The sequence below is a fragment of the Trichoderma harzianum genome (assembly GCF_003025095.1).
Source record: "Trichoderma harzianum CBS 226.95 unplaced genomic scaffold M431scaffold_2, whole genome shotgun sequence".
Lineage (NCBI taxonomy): Eukaryota > Fungi > Ascomycota > Sordariomycetes > Hypocreales > Hypocreaceae > Trichoderma > Trichoderma harzianum.
In genome coordinates, this window is record NW_020209250.1 from 1,266,601 (window position 1) to 1,283,995 (window position 17,395).

At 51.9% G+C, this 17,395-nt stretch overlaps 5 protein-coding genes across 5 annotated transcripts; 2 read left to right on the forward strand and 3 right to left on the reverse strand.

Annotated features, from left to right (window-relative positions):
- Positions 1-1,839: 1,839 nt before the first annotated feature.
- Positions 1,840-3,384, forward strand: M431DRAFT_478050 (hypothetical protein; the record flags this gene model as incomplete). Its single annotated transcript, XM_024915633.1, has 1 exon — positions 1,840-3,384. One exon carries the CDS (start codon positions 1,840-1,842, stop codon positions 3,382-3,384), a length of 1,545 nt encoding a protein of 514 aa, XP_024778582.1.
- Positions 3,385-4,456: 1,072 nt separating this feature from the next.
- On the reverse strand, positions 4,457-8,390 carry M431DRAFT_490534 (hypothetical protein; the record flags this gene model as incomplete). The annotated part of the gene is made up of 10 exons (XM_024916811.1): positions 4,457-4,694; positions 4,750-5,170; positions 5,232-5,379; positions 5,433-5,662; positions 5,762-7,001; positions 7,068-7,789; positions 7,861-7,932; positions 8,038-8,110; positions 8,219-8,248; positions 8,328-8,390. The coding sequence occupies 10 exons, from the start codon at positions 8,388-8,390 to the stop codon at positions 4,457-4,459; spliced, it is 3,237 nt and encodes a 1,078-aa protein (XP_024778583.1).
- A 1,245-nt stretch (positions 8,391-9,635) lies between these two features.
- Positions 9,636-11,000, reverse strand: M431DRAFT_1589 (hypothetical protein; the record flags this gene model as incomplete). Its single annotated transcript, XM_024912978.1, has 4 exons — positions 9,636-9,719; positions 9,791-10,149; positions 10,227-10,852; positions 10,912-11,000. The coding sequence occupies 4 exons, from the start codon at positions 10,998-11,000 to the stop codon at positions 9,636-9,638; spliced, it is 1,158 nt and encodes a 385-aa protein (XP_024778584.1).
- Positions 11,001-11,689: 689 nt separating this feature from the next.
- On the reverse strand, positions 11,690-14,254 carry M431DRAFT_490536 (hypothetical protein; the record flags this gene model as incomplete). Its single annotated transcript, XM_024916812.1, has 4 exons — positions 11,690-11,869; positions 11,937-13,363; positions 13,447-14,056; positions 14,111-14,254. 4 exons carry the CDS (start codon positions 14,252-14,254, stop codon positions 11,690-11,692), a joined length of 2,361 nt encoding a protein of 786 aa, XP_024778585.1.
- Positions 14,255-14,942: 688 nt separating this feature from the next.
- Positions 14,943-17,395, forward strand: M431DRAFT_76014 (hypothetical protein; the record flags this gene model as incomplete). The annotated part of the gene is made up of 3 exons (XM_024922418.1): positions 14,943-15,244; positions 15,315-17,184; positions 17,276-17,395. The coding sequence occupies 3 exons, from the start codon at positions 14,943-14,945 to the stop codon at positions 17,393-17,395; spliced, it is 2,292 nt and encodes a 763-aa protein (XP_024778586.1).

Here is a 17,395-nt window from a genome sequence, read left to right on the forward strand (position 1 = left end):
TTTGAGGCTTCCTTTACTTTGAAGAGCTTTCAATCCTTAGGAGTCGGAACCTTGAGGCTCTCATTTTACTTTGAAGAGTTTTCAATTCTTAGGCACCGGCATTTTGAGGCTCTCCTTTTACTTCGAAGAGTGTCCAATCCTTAGGAACTCGCCTTATCCGTAGAAGTATAATCTTCCGTGCAGAACCTTAATGGCATCCGTTGATCTCGATGCGATATTCTCGGCATCACCTACCGAACATACTACCAAGTAGGCGGTCGGTAATTGGTATTTATTGTTACAATAGCGCTCCTCATATCATTACAGAGTCTATATCCAGCGCTCTCTTTAGAATGAATGAAAAGCGTATAAATAGACTGAGACAAATAGCTAGAGATTTGAGAGATGCTAGATAATCAGGTAACGATACATAAATAAATCATAGAGAAGATAGATTGATGGCTTAATTAGATGCAATATACAATCACTTGATCGATCGGATACTCGTAGAACTCCGTACCCGCAATAGGTACACGTATGGATGCTCCCCCTGGTAGCTGTAATACGCGTATTTCGCAGAGCTAGTTGCCCGTCTAGGGAATAACTCAGTAGCTCAATGTCCGCTACCCACTATCATTCGTCACTAATCCGCGACCCACGCCCGGTGTCTAGAAGGCGTCCATACGAATACTGCCCTCGGACACTCAACCCCTCTCAGGTATTGTGGCTGAGTTTCTTGTTCGTATAAATACTTGACCAGCTTCCATCTCCTACATATACGCACGCCTCTGTCGAAACTATACTTTTACTCGTTCCCGCCACGATGCAGAATCTTCGTTGTTGCACGAAACATTGGCATCTCGAGACGCCTTGACGCCCGCCACCCGCAAGACGACGGACGACGTGTCAAGATGCAGACGTGACGCTGACCTGCAGCAGAGATCAATGCAGCAGTGGCATGTTGCTACGAACCATGGAGCTCCGGCCGATTGCAGGATGCCGGGACATATTCCTGGTTGCTGATTTACGATGAGGCCGGTTTACTCGTGCCATTGATGCGTTGCGCGTCTCCCAATCAGCAACTGCGCTCCTCGTTACAAGCAAGTCTTTTTTCCGCATCATCATCATCATCATCATCGGCAATCTATCCCATATCGCGAATCCCCTGTTCTCGATACCGTCATGCGGCTCGGATTCTTTTGGCCAATCACAATCCGTATGTATCTGTCTTGTACTCCATACTGCCCATCTATCTGCGTCAGCCCTTTTGTTTGTGAGCTTTGTTGGTGCCACATCAGCTCCCGACAACGTTGGCGCTGCCAAATCGGACGTTTTACTTTGCTGCTATCTACTAGCAAGTGCCGTCACTGACTTGACTGACTGACGGACTCCACCTCATCTGCTTAGATGGAAAATAGCATCCAAAAAAGAATTGATTCTCGACAAGACGACACGACACGATTGTTTCTCTGCAGACGACGGTATCGGTATTACTTCAGCGGAGTTCACCAGCCACACGGGTTTTAAGCATGGCACCTCACCCCGTCTCGTATTCGGACTTTGCTCCTCTCGGCTCCGCTCCCGAGGCTTTGTGGCGGAGCAACTGCCTGTGCGGCAGCTACGGCAGCCACGGCAGCCACGGCCTGACATAAAGCATAAAGTTGGCAAAAGTACTTCTACATGCCATTGACGGCATTTGACCTATCACCGGCAGCTTGTGATTGTCTACCACTCAGCTCAGGCTGACCAGAGACAAAACACCACCCAGAGCTTCCGGGGGGTTCTTTTGGGTCGCCATCCACTTGGGGTTCTTCGTTTCTTCATCTTCCATCTTTCCCTCTTCCTGCCGGGCACGCAGCCATGACCATGCACCACCAGCTCAACGGGAGCTCCGGTTCAAACGGCGTCGTCAAGACGAGGCGATCGCACCGAAAATCCCGGAACGGCTGCAGTGAGTGCAAGCGACGACACATACGATGCGACGAGCGCCGTCCAGCCTGCACGAACTGCACAATTGCTGAGCGCGCATGCTCGTTCCCTCCTGCTCGCCAGCCGCAGAGCCAACTCGAGCCCCTACCGCCGCCGCAGCTGCCGCACAGCCCGGCCGACTCGCATCTGAGCCGCAAATCTCAACATTCGCCATCGTCGTGCGAGCCGGACCACCCGGTTCCGTGGCCGCCATGCGGTCCTGATCCCTCGTCAACATCTCCAGAATCTGTACTCGGTGCTGGTCGCTACAGGTTCGCTCCGGCGCCTCCCGCCGGTCCTCAGACCTTGCCGTCCTTTACCGAATCCTTCACCAACACCGCATACCACCCGCCCGTTCCTCCGGCCTCTCTCTTCACGGCCGAGCATCTCATGCTCTTCCACCATTTGTCCGATGCCATGAGCGACTGCATCTTGGCTCGCGGCCAGGTCAAGGTCGTGCTGGACGTCGCCATCAGGCACTTGATAGATGCTCCCTACCTCATTGACCAGCTGCTGGCTCTATCGGCGCTGCATGTGGCCTTCACCACCAAACCGGGGGAGATGCCGTTGAATGGTACAGTTGCATCGTTCCGGAATCAGGCCACCGAGCTGCAGACGCGCGCTCTGTCGTCTTTTACACGCATTACAGCCATGGTCCCTGCTGATGATACGGCTACATGCGTCCCTCGGTTTCTTTTTGCCAGTCTGTTGAGCAACCAGGTCCTAGCTGAGACCCTGCTGCAGCATCAGCAGCCACAGCTCCTTCCCTACCACCACGATGTCATGGGAGTCCATGGCGGAGGGGGCGGAGGAGGTGTTATTGGAGGAGGAGGTGCTAGTGGTGGCGCCATCAGCTTCCATGGGTTCATTGAACGCATGGTTGAGTGTATCCATCTTCATCGGGGTGTTCTGGCCCAAGTCCGCCCAACTTGGGATTACCTCATGCAGTCCGAGCTGTATCCCCTACTTCACATCACCCACGACGCCAACATCGCCGCGGTGACGCTGAAATCTGGCACAGAGTGCACCGCTCTCCGGCAAATGATAGATGCTGCCGCCTCTCCGGTGTCCCGGTATGGTGACGCCTCACCACCACGCCTTGACCAAGCCAGCGCTGATGCCTGCCGCGTGGCCATTGACTCACTCCAGTGGGCATTCGACATGCATCGAGCTCTGCCTGAACAAGACATCTCGCATGCGCCCTCTGCCTTTATCGTCACCCTTGAGGCGGAGTACGTAGACGTGTTACGAACACTGCTGCCTGAAGCCTTGATGATTCTAGCCTACTTGGGCGTGCTGATCCATCGATGCCGGCACTTCTGGACGTTTGGCACCGCAGGCGCAAATCTGATCCGTGCCATCGCGGGGTATCTCGGAGGCCACTGGCATGAGCCGCTGGCATGGCCTCTCAAGGTGATTGAAGAAGAGACTGACTAAAGGGAGCGTCACATAGGAGGGGGGAGAGTTTCTTGGTAAGGCGAGTTTCACGCATCGCCAAACAAACTACGTTTGCAAAGAAAAAAGAATGGATACAGACGACCGGCCAACGGGATATATGGGAATTTTATGAATCAGAAAGGGGGGCATCTGGGGCATGCATCATGTACTTTGTATATTAGTGGTACTCATTTTTTCTTTTGTTATCGCGGCATCGGGGATGGGACGTATATGGGCATTCATGATACATGGACTGGGCCGAGTTTGGTTTCGAGCATCGTCATCTTTCATGCTGGGTTTTTTCTTCTTTTTTTCTTCTCTTCTCTTCTTCCTTTCCTTTTTTACGTTATTATTGCTTTCTTGCCATGAGCCTCATGACTCTCCTAGGTACTTTACTTTTCTAGTATATATGGCAGGGGAAAAAACAGAATTATAGAAGAATTATTTATTCATAATCCGTCCTACTGACGAGTTACCAGCAATCCATGTCGTCCTCTCAGCTGATCTATGTCTCCTCCTGATTTAAAAAAGTCCTACATTTCGTAAAGTAATCGTATTGTCATTGCCATTTCTCAACTCTCCTCCCTTTCTCCATCTTCCCCTTCTCCCCCACCTTTCTCTTCGCAGCGCCTTTTTTCCCTTATACCACCCTGCTATCAAGAAATCCCCCAATTTTCTACATAAACCAGCCTTTTTCCATGCTTGACACGCAATAATTTTTTTTTTCAACTGCCAGACAAAAAAACCCTCAAAGGGTGGGCGAGAGATGATGGAGAAAAATAGTCTGGCATCTTACCTTTGGTGCTGGATGAAAAAATGTCAAGCCATAAAAATCGAGACCACGTGGCTCTATGGTTTGGTATCACTACAAAAAGAAAATGGGAGCCAAACGTCCACACTGGTGAATGAAGCCTTGGCCGAAACCTGAAGATACCCAGGCAGGTAATCAGAATCACAGCCCGTAGAGCTCCCAGCCATCTAGAGCTCCATACTGTATCTCGGCCTTCTTCAAGCTCGGCAAGTCTTTGGCATCCCGCTTCGGCGCAACTTCCGCTCGGAGCTCTTGCGGAAGTCAGAGCTCTTCGTCGTCCAGATCGGATGGCTTGAGAAGACCGCCGACCTTTTGTCGCCTCTCCATGTCTGCAGCTCGGGCATCGCGCTCCTGCTGTTCCTTCTCGACGATGAACAGCTCGGCGTTGTCTCCGGCGAATTCCTTCAATGAAATCAAAAAGTCTCGTAGGTTGAGGCGGAATTTGTCATACTGCGTGTTCAGTGTGAAAAGACCCTCGACAAAGCTGGCCACTTGAGCTCTATATGGATTATTAGTATCAGAACTGAGATAGGAAGCATTAGTTATAAACTTACGATTGAAGGTTGGGGAAAGCATTCTGCAAGAGAGTAGCCACAGAGGCAGCGAGGAACTCTCGGTTGCTGGTTCCAGCCTGCGCCTGATCAGGCATATAGATGGGTCCCTGGATCTTCGGCTGCGTGCCATCGGCAGGGTGGATGAAATAAAATAGCTTCATCAGCAGCATGGACTGCGTCTTGAATCCTGCTTTGTGATCGCTGTCGGTCACAACAAAAAGCACATCCTGAAGAATAGTGACAAAGAAACGCTGGAAGAAAGCATTAGCGGTGCCGATATCTGTCTTCTCGGCAATGTTGTTAATCAGCTCAAGACACATGTTAAGGCCCGCAGCTTCAACGTCTCTGTTGTCGTGCTTGAATGCCCAAGAGCATGAGTCGATGACAAACTTGAATTGGTTGTTATCAAGTTTAAGCAGAGCTATTACCGGTAAGTTTATATCCAGGCTATACAGAGTTTGCATATATCTTTATCGACTTACCTGGAAAACAGTGCAGGTTGATGGCTCGCAACAAGTTAAAGAATTCGACTCGGTGCTCGGGGAATTCTGAAAAGTCCTTGTTGATCATCTCTAGAGTGCACTCAAAGACGTTTTCCATGATTGTTGGAACTTGATCCTCCATCAATGACTATTGCGGCGTTAGCTCTCCTCCAGAAAAATAAACATGCCAAAATGACGTACAGCAAGCTTTGTAATGATAGTTGACATGGCCTTGAGGACTTCTGCATCACGGGCTCCTGGAACATTTCGGTTATAGTCAACGAGAACCGAATCCAACAGTGGTGGTACCATCTGAGCTCTGACGGCCTGCAAGTCTTCGGCCTTGTCAACGTAGGTCTCAATCAACTTGAGAATCTCCTTCTTGATAGTGCGCAATCCGCGAACCTTGGGCATCTTGGTAGCCAGATCACCTACATAACGTATTAGTATTCAGCTCATTACATTGAGGGAATTACAGTAGGAAGGGGCGGAAAGAATGCCGTGTCATTTCATGCATCATCATCACATACCGTCTCGCGCAACAGCCTCGGAGATGAGCGAACTCGTGGCTCGATACATCTGCAGCATGTCGTGATAGATTCGACCAATTTGCGGGTAAAAATAGGAGCCAGTCGAAGAACAAGCAGAAACGTTGGTCTTCATGATGTTTCCAATAACCTTGATCGTCTCTGCGTCTTGCAAGATTGCCGAGTTCATGTTCGCCTGTTTGATGATCTCGTCCCAGGCGGCATTGGGAATGTTCATCAGTTCGGCGAGTAACCTTTCTTGTTGACTCTTGTTACCCTGAGCAGCAACCATGTATCCGCAGGCCTCGTAAAAGGTGTGAACTTGTTGGGGCGTGAGGTCGCAAGTGATCTTGCCCATGTTTCGCACAATCTCTTCGATAAAAGGCTCTGTCTCACTAGGCTGCAGTGCGACGAAGTGACGACGGCATTGCCTAGCAATCTTAATGAATGTATCACAAGCCATGTCCTGGACACCTTCGTGTGATTCGTGCATGAACTCGAACAGCTTGTTGACAACCGTCTTAAGGAATTTCCAGTGAGCTTTGAGGAAACGAGGGTATTGTCCAACAATGTACATGATGTTACTGGCGACGACAGCCTTGTTATCCTTGCCTCGCTTCATTTCGGTAAGACCCAGAAGATCCTTAATGACTGTGACCAGGAATCGCTTCTCGGTTTCTTCATTCATGGCCAGGGAAATGGAGCCGATAGCCCAGCAAAGGACGTTGCAGTTGTGCCACGACCACTCGGTGCCGTCCACCTGTCGAGCCAGCTTCTCCGTCATGATGTTCTCGGTATCAACCACATCCAGATGTGTGAGGTAGACCAAGCATTCCCTGATGGTCTTGTAGAGCTGGACAGTATCGCCTTCCTTGACGAACTCGCGGACAATTTCTCCCTCGTCGTTTTCCACAATCAAGACTTCCTCCGGTCGAACCATCTTCTCGATCATAACGACTCGCAGGTTAGACAAAACTTCGTTGTATTTGTGCTTTCGGAGAGGGTAGTTCATCAAGAGGGTCGGATTAGGAGCTCCGCTTCCGGACATGCCGCCTCCGACAGCAAGCAAGGGGTTGAGATCGGTAATGGGGAGCTGCTGCATCTCCTCGTAGAGCTCCTGGACAAGCTTTAGCCAATAGTCGAGGCAGATCTTGAAGACTTCTCGGTCATCGATTTGCGATATTCTAACGAGGTAGTAGTGTCCGTGGATGAGATAATCTCTATTCGGTAGGTTTTCAATGAGCTAGAAAGTGTAATTAGCCAACAGGAGCACCCAGGGGGGTTGTGAATAGGGAAGCATATATCTCACGTTCAGGTGCATGCCGAAAAAGTTGCACAAAAATAGAGCAAGATTCTGGACAAATTCTTGATCCTTGGAGTTGCTGCTCGGGTATGTCGCCTTGAGGTCGAGCGAGACAGGGATGATATCGGCAATCGTCGTGAGAACCTCGGTGAACATTTTGACCAGCTGCTCATCGTACGAGTTGGGCTGTCCTGGGCCGCCCGTCTGAAGACCGCCAATCTCCGTAAGGCACTGGAGGGTGACGTTTCGGAACTCTGGTACTGACAGGAACCGGGTTCGCAGAGTCTCGATAAGAGGAGTCTCAAAAATGTAACCGAGCGGGATCCAGTTGCAGAAACGGAGCAGCGTCTCGAGTGTGGCCTTGATAAGACTCGGCTGGTTGGCGGAATTGAGAACATCCTGGCAGAGCGTGAAGATCTGAGAGAACTCGGCACACATGGTCTGCTTGAGATTCCTCGTCTTGGTGGAGGTCATCTGCTCCGCTGAGTAGTCGAACACCTCTTCGGACAGCAAGCGAAGAATGATCATGTTGTTCTCGCAGATCGAAAGGCTGGAGTGGCAAGACGAAATGATTTCGTTGATAAATGTGGGCCAGTTGTGTGGCCATTCTTGCTTGAGGATAGAGACGAGCACGAGGTTAAGCTTGTTGAGGAGCGTCTTTTGGGCCCGTAGAGTTTCTTCGCTGTTGGAGCACTGGATAATGAACTGGACGATGAAGTTTCGGATACCTAGAACCAGCAGAACCAAGCTATCAGCAACGCCATGGCAGTTACGAAAGAGTTCGAGTGAGAGCCCTTACCTTGGCACTGTTCCCGAGGCAAAACTTTCCATCTTGTCATGATGACATTGTCGAGAACTTGTAATCCCAAATCTTTGTCAAAGTTGTCAGCCAAATTAAGCGAAAACGATGCAGCAAACGCATCTAGCTTAGTGGTGGTTTGCCACACACGCGATGAGGGGGAGAGGGATCACGTACACTTCGTTTGGGGATACTGCGCGTCCGACAGAATCTTGTCGACCATAAGCCAAGCATCAGGATCCTCCTTAAACTGCAGTTGACACAAATATTAGCGAGCGTTTTCCTAAAGCGCCGCCGTCTTGTTGCGGGTTATAACAGGTCGGCGGCTATGAGGAGAATAAGACCGAGGAGTGTTTACCTGGTTCAAGGCTGCCTGAGCTGCTTTTTGCTGCAGACGGAGAAAAAAGACAAAGGTCAGCTTCAATACAGTTCCCGCCAGAGAAATCCGACTAGCTAAATATGCATACCTGCTCGCCGCGACCTTCGTAAAAGGCCCGGACTGTGCTGTCGAGCTCCTCAATGGTAGGCATGGTGGGCAGACCAGCGAGCGAGGGGGTTCAAGGCGGGGGGATAGTTGAGATCACGGTTCGATTTCGATGGCCAAGGGCCCAGGACGACGCAGCGCACAAGATGGCAGCTGTGCGGTGCGTCGGCGGCGGTTGCTGGGGGATTCTCTGCCTTCTCTCGGCGCGCAGGAAGAGGTTCGGTCACAGAGAAAAAGAAGAGAAAACACGATCGCGGGTCGTGGAAAGGAAAAATGCGAGGAAGTGAGGGAGAGTGAAAAGGCGGGCGGCGCGGTGGGGAGACTGAGGTTAAGGAAGAGTTGCAGCGGATCCTTTTTTTTCTGCTGGTTGCTGTCGGGTGCTTGGACAGCAAATGAGCTAAAGGCCGCCCCCGTTGCTGCAGCGGGGAGTGCGGAGGCTTCCAGGCGGTTGGATGCCTACCGGCCGTCCACTACAGCGGCTGTTGATAGCACTGCGATGGCCTGTGGGTGCCTGTAGAGAACCTTGGAACGCCACACAGCTCGAGGGCGATCCAGTTGCATCGGCTGGAGGCAGCTAATATTGGATGGCGGGGCCGAGCTTCAACGGCTGTTTTGTTCCGATCAGTAGGTTCACCTGCTCTCATTTCTCTCCCCGATCGATTGGCATTAATGACGCAGAACTGTACTGCTACTTTTACAGGCCGCCCAGCTCAGGCTCAGCTCAGCTCAGCATGGTTTCAGCTCTGGCAGGTAATGGATTGCCCTCTCTCACTGTCGGAGATAATTGATCCATCCATTGCATCGACCTCAGTGTCGTCCCTATCGCTAGGCCGGAGTTAGCGTTATCATGACGTTGCCGTCCCAGGTATCTCTACATTCCCTCCTCAGCCATCAGTCTGCCAGCCTTGCCTTCAAGCTGCTTCCCCGCCTGTTCTTGGTCCAAGTGAGGCGCAAGCCCATATCAATGATGGAGGGGAACTTGAAAACTACCTGCTGTTGGCTACATTCACCAAGCTCTGCTGCCCCCATTTGTGAGAGCATAAAGTCACTTGGGAGTACTCTGTGGGTAGCTAATGCAACTCTAAAAGGGCATCACATCCCGTGTATTATTAATACAGATGCGGTTGCTCAGAGAAGACATCAGGATTGTGACAAGTAAGCTTGTAGTTTCAATAAACTGCGTTGTTTCTTCTAACATGGCAAACGCCACTCATCCTTTAGGACAGAATCGCTTGATTTTCTAACACCTCGTTTTCCTTTATAAATGCCAGCGCCACCGCCCGCCTGATTCCTATGCCTTGGTATAGCCGCACTCAGCCAAGCTGGTCTTCAGGGCATCAAGAGCCTTGTCGACATCGTTTCTGTTGGGGTCCGTCTGCAAGGCGATGTTGTTAGTATATGTACTTTATCACTCCTATTATCCGATAGGTGAGTTGGGATGCTTACAACAGAGACGCCCATGTGTCCAAATCGAATGTACTTGGTAGCAATCGCCTTGTGCAAGCCACCAGCAAAGATGACGCCCTTGCTGCCCAACTTGGGGAGAACGTCGGCAATCTGAACGCCCTCGGGCAGATATATGGCTGTCATGGCGTGCGACTGATCCTCAGGCTTGGTTGCGACAATCTTCAGCCCAAGGTCGGTAATAGCCTTCTTTATCTTGTCAGACACCTCCTTGTGCTTCTGGAAGCGCTCCGACAGCGGTCGTGCCAAAATCTGTTTCAAGGCGGTGTTCAAGGCGTGGACAAGCTGGGGTGATGGGGTAGCAAAGTATGAAGGCTTCTTAGCCTCGTAGTTTTGCATGACTAGACGCGATTTCATGTCAGTATCAGCTCTGTTGGGTCTAGCAAAGCACGCGCAGTCGACGCATAGATAAACCTACTAGGCGTCCAGTTCTTCATCGAGGCAAAGTAAGATGCCGGAGGTGACTTTCTGTTCTTAAAAGTCTCCATCGCTCGTCCGCTGAACATTGAGATGGACAATCCGGCCGGGCAGCCAATGGCCTTCTGGCTTGCAGTGATGACGCCGTCCAAACCCCAGTCGTCGAATGCAATCTCCTCGCAAGCTACACTGCAGACACCATCGGCGATGACCAATGTTTCCGGAGAAACCTTCTTGACAGCCTGGACAAGGCCCTTGAGGTCGCTCACAACGCCAGTAGAGGTGTCGACATGGGTGACGGTGACGAGCTTGTACTTCTTCTCCGACAATGCTTTTTCGATCTCCGGAAACTGGGGTCGTCCGCCAATTGGTCCCTCAAGCTTGGTGGGCTTGGCCCCGTAGGTAGTCAGGCAGTCGGCGAAGCTGTCGCCAAAGTAGCCGGTGCTTAGAACCAAAGCGTCCTCGCCGGGCTCAATCAAGTTAGCAGACACCAAATCCCAACCCAAGGTGCCGGAACCGCTGAGGATAAAGGGCTGAGACGCAGGATCGGTGGTCTGGAAGAGCTGGCGGAGCATGCTCAGCGTCTCGCCAAAGGTGGCCACGAAGCCAGGGCCAACATGGGACTCGCTGCCAGACACAATTAGCTCCTCGATCAATGAATGCGCTAGGGAGAGTGACAACCGTACCTGAAGTGGCTCATCGACTGGAGCACGGCATCGTCAAACTCAATGGGCCCTGGGATGAGCAGGGCCGGGTGCGCGGCTTGCGTAGACATCGTGGCTAGCTGGTGTCTCTGTGCGTGACTCGGAGAAAAGGACGGAGGGCTCGAACGATGCGAAGATGAAGACAGAGACAAAGATGAAAACGAAGACAGAGATCTGGGTCTGGGGATGGAGGGGTAATAGCTGGACTGGTATCCTGCTGCCGTTTTGCGGGGCAATGCTCTCACAGCCGATCGGACAGAGGCCATGGTCTCCGCGCCGAATTATATCCCCACAGCCGAGGAGAGAGAAACAGAAAAGAAACACCAATGAGAATTCCAGGGATTAAATCCTAGCACGAGTATACCGGTTGAGCCACATGCAATCGGCGCTTGCGCTTCAGCAATTGCCCGATTGCCGGTACCGGTGCCGGGTCAACCAGCTTCCCCGCCGGCGAGCCCCGGAGGTGCTTCGGCATTTACCGCCGTCCCAGAGAGGCTCACATGTTTGTCATTCGATGCCTGTATTGGGCTGCAACATCAGAACATGATTGTCACATTGGTGCTTGAATTTGAATTCACAACAGATATATAGAGAGAGAAGGGCTTCATAATATCCCGGTTCTTCAGATTTTGACCGATTTCGGGTTCTTTCAGCACCACGCTCGGCTATATTTTTAACCGCGGCTCTCCGTACAAAAGTGAAAGTCAAGGTAGCGGAGGCAGAATGCCGCAGCTATGCGTCTTAGCTAGCAGCCACACGTCTACATCAGACATGCCAGCTTCCGGCTACTACAAAGCTCTGAAGATGCTACCTTGACACGTGTCGAAGGCCCAACCCAGGTCCACGCCTCCACAAGCCATTCATACCAGACCTTGGTATCGTCGGTCTGTCTCCACATGCTCACCTCCAGCTCAGTATCCGCGGGGAAGTAAAGGGGTTGCTGGTATCGATGTTAGTAAATAGCTTCTCCTTCACATGCCATTGGGTACCGGATTTCCAAAACTCACTTTGAGAGGGAAGAATATAGGGAACCAAGATACCATGTCCTTGCTCTTCGCATCGATTCGTTCCGGGTGAATACTAATCTCCGTTTTCCTGCCCTTGTTCGGGCCTGCCTTTTGCTCGTACAAGGTAGACTCGAAATATCCTGCCAGTCCGTGGGTAACTCCGCGAGTACGAGCAACAAATGTCAGGTGGCAGAACCTAGAGTTGTGATCGTTTGCTCCCGCAGCGCCTGCCATGGATCCTCCAGTTCCGCCAACAACTCCTCCAGACCGCCGCGCCGCGATGGCCTCAAGCGTTGAATCGGGAATGGGGTGTGAAAACTCCCATGCCTGCTGGAATCGAGGGTGGCCAGGTACCTTTTGGGCCACATAGTCGAGTGAGAATAGGCTCACCACCCAAGGAGTGTCATAGGCATTGGAGTCAGTCTGAGCTCTTGCGCTAATGTCCGTATACAGCTTAGGTGTGGCAATAGGACTCAGGTGTGCGGTGTAAGACTGCGGGATTGAAATGCCGTGAGGCTTCGCCAGAACATGCTGGATGCCATCCAAACACTCGGGGGAAAGCTCGTTGTCGCCAAAAGAGCCGAGCAGTTCGGAAATGAGGATATCAACTTTGCCATATACCGGACCAGTCTCAGGAGAATCTGAGATCAGTGGACCCTTCCAAGCTCTCATGTCCGTCTTGATAACATTTACCTTGCCGCCCCATTTCTGGGCGTTCTGGCGAAGGAGGTATACATACGCATTGGGATTCTTCTCGACGGCCCAAACTTCCACCTTGACACCAGTGGATTCTGCCGCCTTAATAGCCTTGGTCACTATAGGGCCACGGCCAGAGCCAGCGACTGCCATGACGACAACGCCAGGCTTGGAGGTTGGGAGCTTCAGTTCGCTCCACTCTTTCAAAGCCTCGGCGATGGCTAACTCATACTGGTCATATTTGATGGCATCATTCTCAAAGACTTCGTAAGTTGCCGATTCCAGGTTGTCCGACAGGGGCTGCAGCGGTGACTGAAGCCAATCCTGGAAATTGGTAAGGATGGGTGTTTCTAGTACTGAAAATGGAGGTTGCTGCCTTTCTAGCCATCGCAAGTAATCGCAGTGAACATTAGACTCGGTAGCCACGCGAAAGGCGGGCTTATGAGCTTCTTCCAAGCTGGGGAAATCGGCCTCTGTTAAAGGCGCATTCTCATCTTTGCCGTCTTCGGTAATGTGTCGCACATCAGGGCCGACGTCGCAGAGTAAAAGCCAAGGGGCATTCTTCAAGCGCATGTAGGCAAAAATGACCTCCTGGTGGTTCTTGGACAGGCTGGGATAGCCAATCTTGTTCTTCTGGAAAACTTCGGGGGTGAAGGTCAGGTAGTGAAGAGGTTCGCAGAACCATCGATTTTGCAGATCCTTCTCTGGCACGACTCTTGGCATCTTAAGTGCTATTGGAGGTTTGGAGTCAGTAGTGCTCAGAGGTGAATGAAATTAGGTAAGAAGTAGAAAGGTGCGTTTTTTTTTCTCTTACCAACGAGGAGCCTGGGGTTGTATTTGCAAACTGATCTGATTTGATGCCAAGAATCCCAAGTAGTAAATATATCAATGTCTCCTCCCGAAGACTTGGACACTTCCTCTCCACTCAGTGAGGATAGGGTCTCAGCCTGTGTCCCAACAGGTGGTTCGCGGTACATGGGTATGTGAATCAGGATGGTGATGGCGGGGGCAATAGTCAATGCCTCTTGAACAGCCCGAGAGTACTGTGCGATCCCCTGACTTCCCCCGTCCTTGGAAGCATCTCGGCTGGGTCCTGTGATGATGATACTCTTCACACCGCACCAGCTTGCATAGTTAATCTCGAGGTTAAGCACCTGGCGAGAAATGTTGGCAATGACCGGGTCAGTCGAGCAAAGGTCAATCCAGGGGCTCGTGTAGGCGACATAGGTGTTGACGGCTTGAGAGGGGAACATGCCAGTGTCTTCCGGAGTGAGGGGCAGGAGAATAGGGTCTGCTCGATTGGCCGTGGCCTCACTCGTTCCCTTTTCGCCATTGGCCTTTAATGTTGCTAGATGATCCGACACAACCTTGAAGACTCTAGACTTGAAGTGGCTATTGGTGATTGGCGTAGTAGCCACAGAAAACTGTAAACATGGTTAGTTTTCTGGGCGACACTGCAGGGCCATCAGCTCACTCGCATCTTGGTTCAGCAGGTATCCATATTGCATCTCTGAGAGCGGCTGTTCTCTCTTAGAGTCATGATACCCAAGAGTAAACACGGGCCGGTTCTCCTGATAGTCCCCTCGGAAGGAGAAGCCTCCTGCCTCTAATTCTGAGCTCATTTTGGCGTGCAAGTTGTAAGAGCTGTCTTGTTGCCCTACCCGGAAGTTTCTGTCTTGGTGGGGGTGATGAGCTTGAGCTTTTTTGAGTCGCTTCTTTTCCTGTGAAAGGACACCCAGCTATGAGACAGACTGGTGGTAAAAAGGAAAATGAAGACTCCAGATAATCCTGACCCTTCTCAGCTCGTAGGCAGGCCGTGATGGTCCTTCCCCTCTGACTTGAATGTCAAGGCGGACTGATTTGTTGCGGTTGCTTTTCTCAGTGGGAGAGAACAGGGCAGTGTAACCACAGTGCGCATTGTCGGAGACTTTGATGGTGGATGCTTTAATTGTAACGATGCTAAGCTGATCGGGGCCATGGGCTACAGTACCTAAAAGATCTTTATTCAGGAGGATAAGATATATATATATTATTGATTAGGCAGTAACATATACAGCTAAATCCACATACTCCTAAATATACCCCAATAGTTCACATTGCTCCTTTCTATATCCTCCTGCAGTATAAGATAAGACAGTGCTAATCTGCAGACAGCACCGTAGAGGCTAGGCAATAATATCTTATCGATAAGAGCGTTTTGCCAGTCCCGCCAAATTTTTTTCTTTAGGCCAACCGCGAGCCGCAAATCTCCAGCGAGCGACAGGCAGCCTCTCCAATCCCGCTGCGCGACGCCTTCCCCATTGCTTCAAAATGGCCGATAGAGGAGCCAAGAGAGCGAGTGCAGACTCGGAAGAAACATCCAACAAAAAGACCAAGATGGATGGAAAGGCGAACCCGTATCTCGCCCACATGTACGAGGAGGAGAACGGCTGGGGATCTGGCGAGCCTTCGCCCAACTCGCCGTTGGCGGGCATGAAGCGCCGCCAGACATCTGCGCAGGAGGCTTCCAAGGCCGAGGATTCCGACTCGAACCCCTTCACGGGCCGTCAGCACTCGCAGAAATACTTTCAGATTCTGCAGACGCGGCGAGATCTCCCCGTCCACAAGCAGAGGTTTGTGCCACCCCTTGCCATGCACCGCTTTTCTCGTTGCGCGGCAGAATCACTGACCTCTATCTTTTAGGCAAGAATTCCTCGACAAGTATCATTCGACTCAGATCCTCGTCTTCGTCGGTGAGACTGGTTCCGGAAAGACCACACAGATCCCCCAGTATGTTGTGTACGATGAGCTGCCGCATCTCAATGGCAAGCTTATTGCTTGCACGCAGCCGCGTCGAGTCGCTGCCATGTCAGTAGCCCAACGTGTGGCCGATGAGATGGACGTCACGCTCGGAGAGGAAGTCGGTTACAGCATCCGTTTCGAAGACAAGACGACACCCAAGACCATGCTAAAGTACATGACGGATGGTATGCTCCTGCGTGAGGCCATGCACGATCACGAGATGTCTAGATACAGCTGCATCATCCTCGACGAAGCGCACGAGAGAACACTGGCCACCGACATTCTCATGGCCCTGCTGAAGCAGATTGCGGAGAGACGCCCAGACCTCAAGATCATCATCATGTCTGCTACTCTGGATGCCCAAAAGTTTCAAAAGTACTTCAACGATGCGCCCTTGCTGGCCGTCCCCGGACGAACTCACCCTGTCGAGATCTTCTACACCCCCGAGCCGGAGAGGGACTACGTCGAGGCTGCCATCCGAACCGTTCTCCAGATCCACGCCTCCGAGCCCGAAGGCGATATTCTGCTCTTCCTCACAGGTGAAGACGAAATCGAGGACGCCTGCCGAAAGATCGCCCTCGAGGCCGAGGAGCTAACGCGGGAGATGGACGCCGGTCCGCTGGCGATTTATCCTCTGTACGGCACGCTACCACCGCACCAGCAGCAACGCATCTTTGACAAGGCACCTGGTCCGCTCAGGAAGGGTGGACAGCCTGGCCGAAAATGCATTGTCTCAACCAACATTGCCGAAACAAGTTTGACCATTGACGGTATCGTCTACGTCGTTGACCCCGGCTTCAGCAAGCAAAAGATCTACAACCCCCGAATCCGAGTCGAGTCACTCTTGGTTTCGCCCATCTCAAAGGCCTCTGCGCAGCAGCGTGCTGGTCGTGCCGGTCGTACAAAGCCTGGCAAGTGCTTTAGACTCTACACCGAAAAGGCATTCAAGAAGGAGCTTATTGAGCAGACTTATCCTGAAATCCTGCGGTCCAACCTCGCCAACACCGTTCTGGAGCTGAAGAAGCTAGGAGTGGAAGATCTCGTCCACTTTGATCTCATGGACCCTCCCGCCCCCGAGACCATGATGCGGGCGCTGGAAGAGCTAAACTACCTCGCCTGCCTCGACGACGACGGCGAGCTGACCACTCTTGGCGGCCTGGCGTCGGAGTTCCCCTTAGATCCCGCCTTGGCTGTCATGCTCATCTCGTCGCCGGAGTTTTACTGCTCCAATGAGATTCTCTCCATCACCTCCCTCTTGTCAGTCCCTCAGATCTTTGTGCGGCCCGCGAGTAGCCGTAAGCGAGCAGACGAGATGAAGGCGCTCTTTGCCCACCCGGATGGCGACCACTTGACCTTGCTCAACGCCTACCACGCCTACAAGGGCCAGGAGACTTCGGACCCAAGCTCTGCCAAGCAGTGGTGCCACGAACACTTCTTGTCCTACCGCCACCTTTCCAGCGCCGACAGCGTTCGTGCCCAACTCAAGCGCATCATGGAGACGCACGGGCTCGACCTAATTTCCACCCCCTTCGAGGACAAAAACTACTACACCAACATCCGACGGGCTATGCTGGCCGGGTTTTTCATGCAGGTCGCCATGAAGGAGAGCTCAGGCAAAGTTTACCGAACCGTCAAGGATGAGCAGGCCGTCCTGATCCATCCTTCGACCGTGCTGCGTACCGAGTACGACTGGGTCCTGTATAACGAATTCGTCCTTACGTCTAAACAGTACATCCGAACATGCACAGGCATCAGGCCGGAGTGGTTATTGGTAAGTTTTGCGGCAAATGAATAAATGAAAACCCCGCTACCTTGCATCTTTGCGTAAAAACGAGGCTTGAAGGGCTAACTCCAGCAACCAGGAAATCGCACCCGTATACTTTGACATGGACACCTTGGAGGATGGAGACATTAAGCGGTCATTGGCCCGAGCCGCAGAAAAGAAACGAAGAAAGGAGGCCATGAAAAAGGCCAGTCGGTGA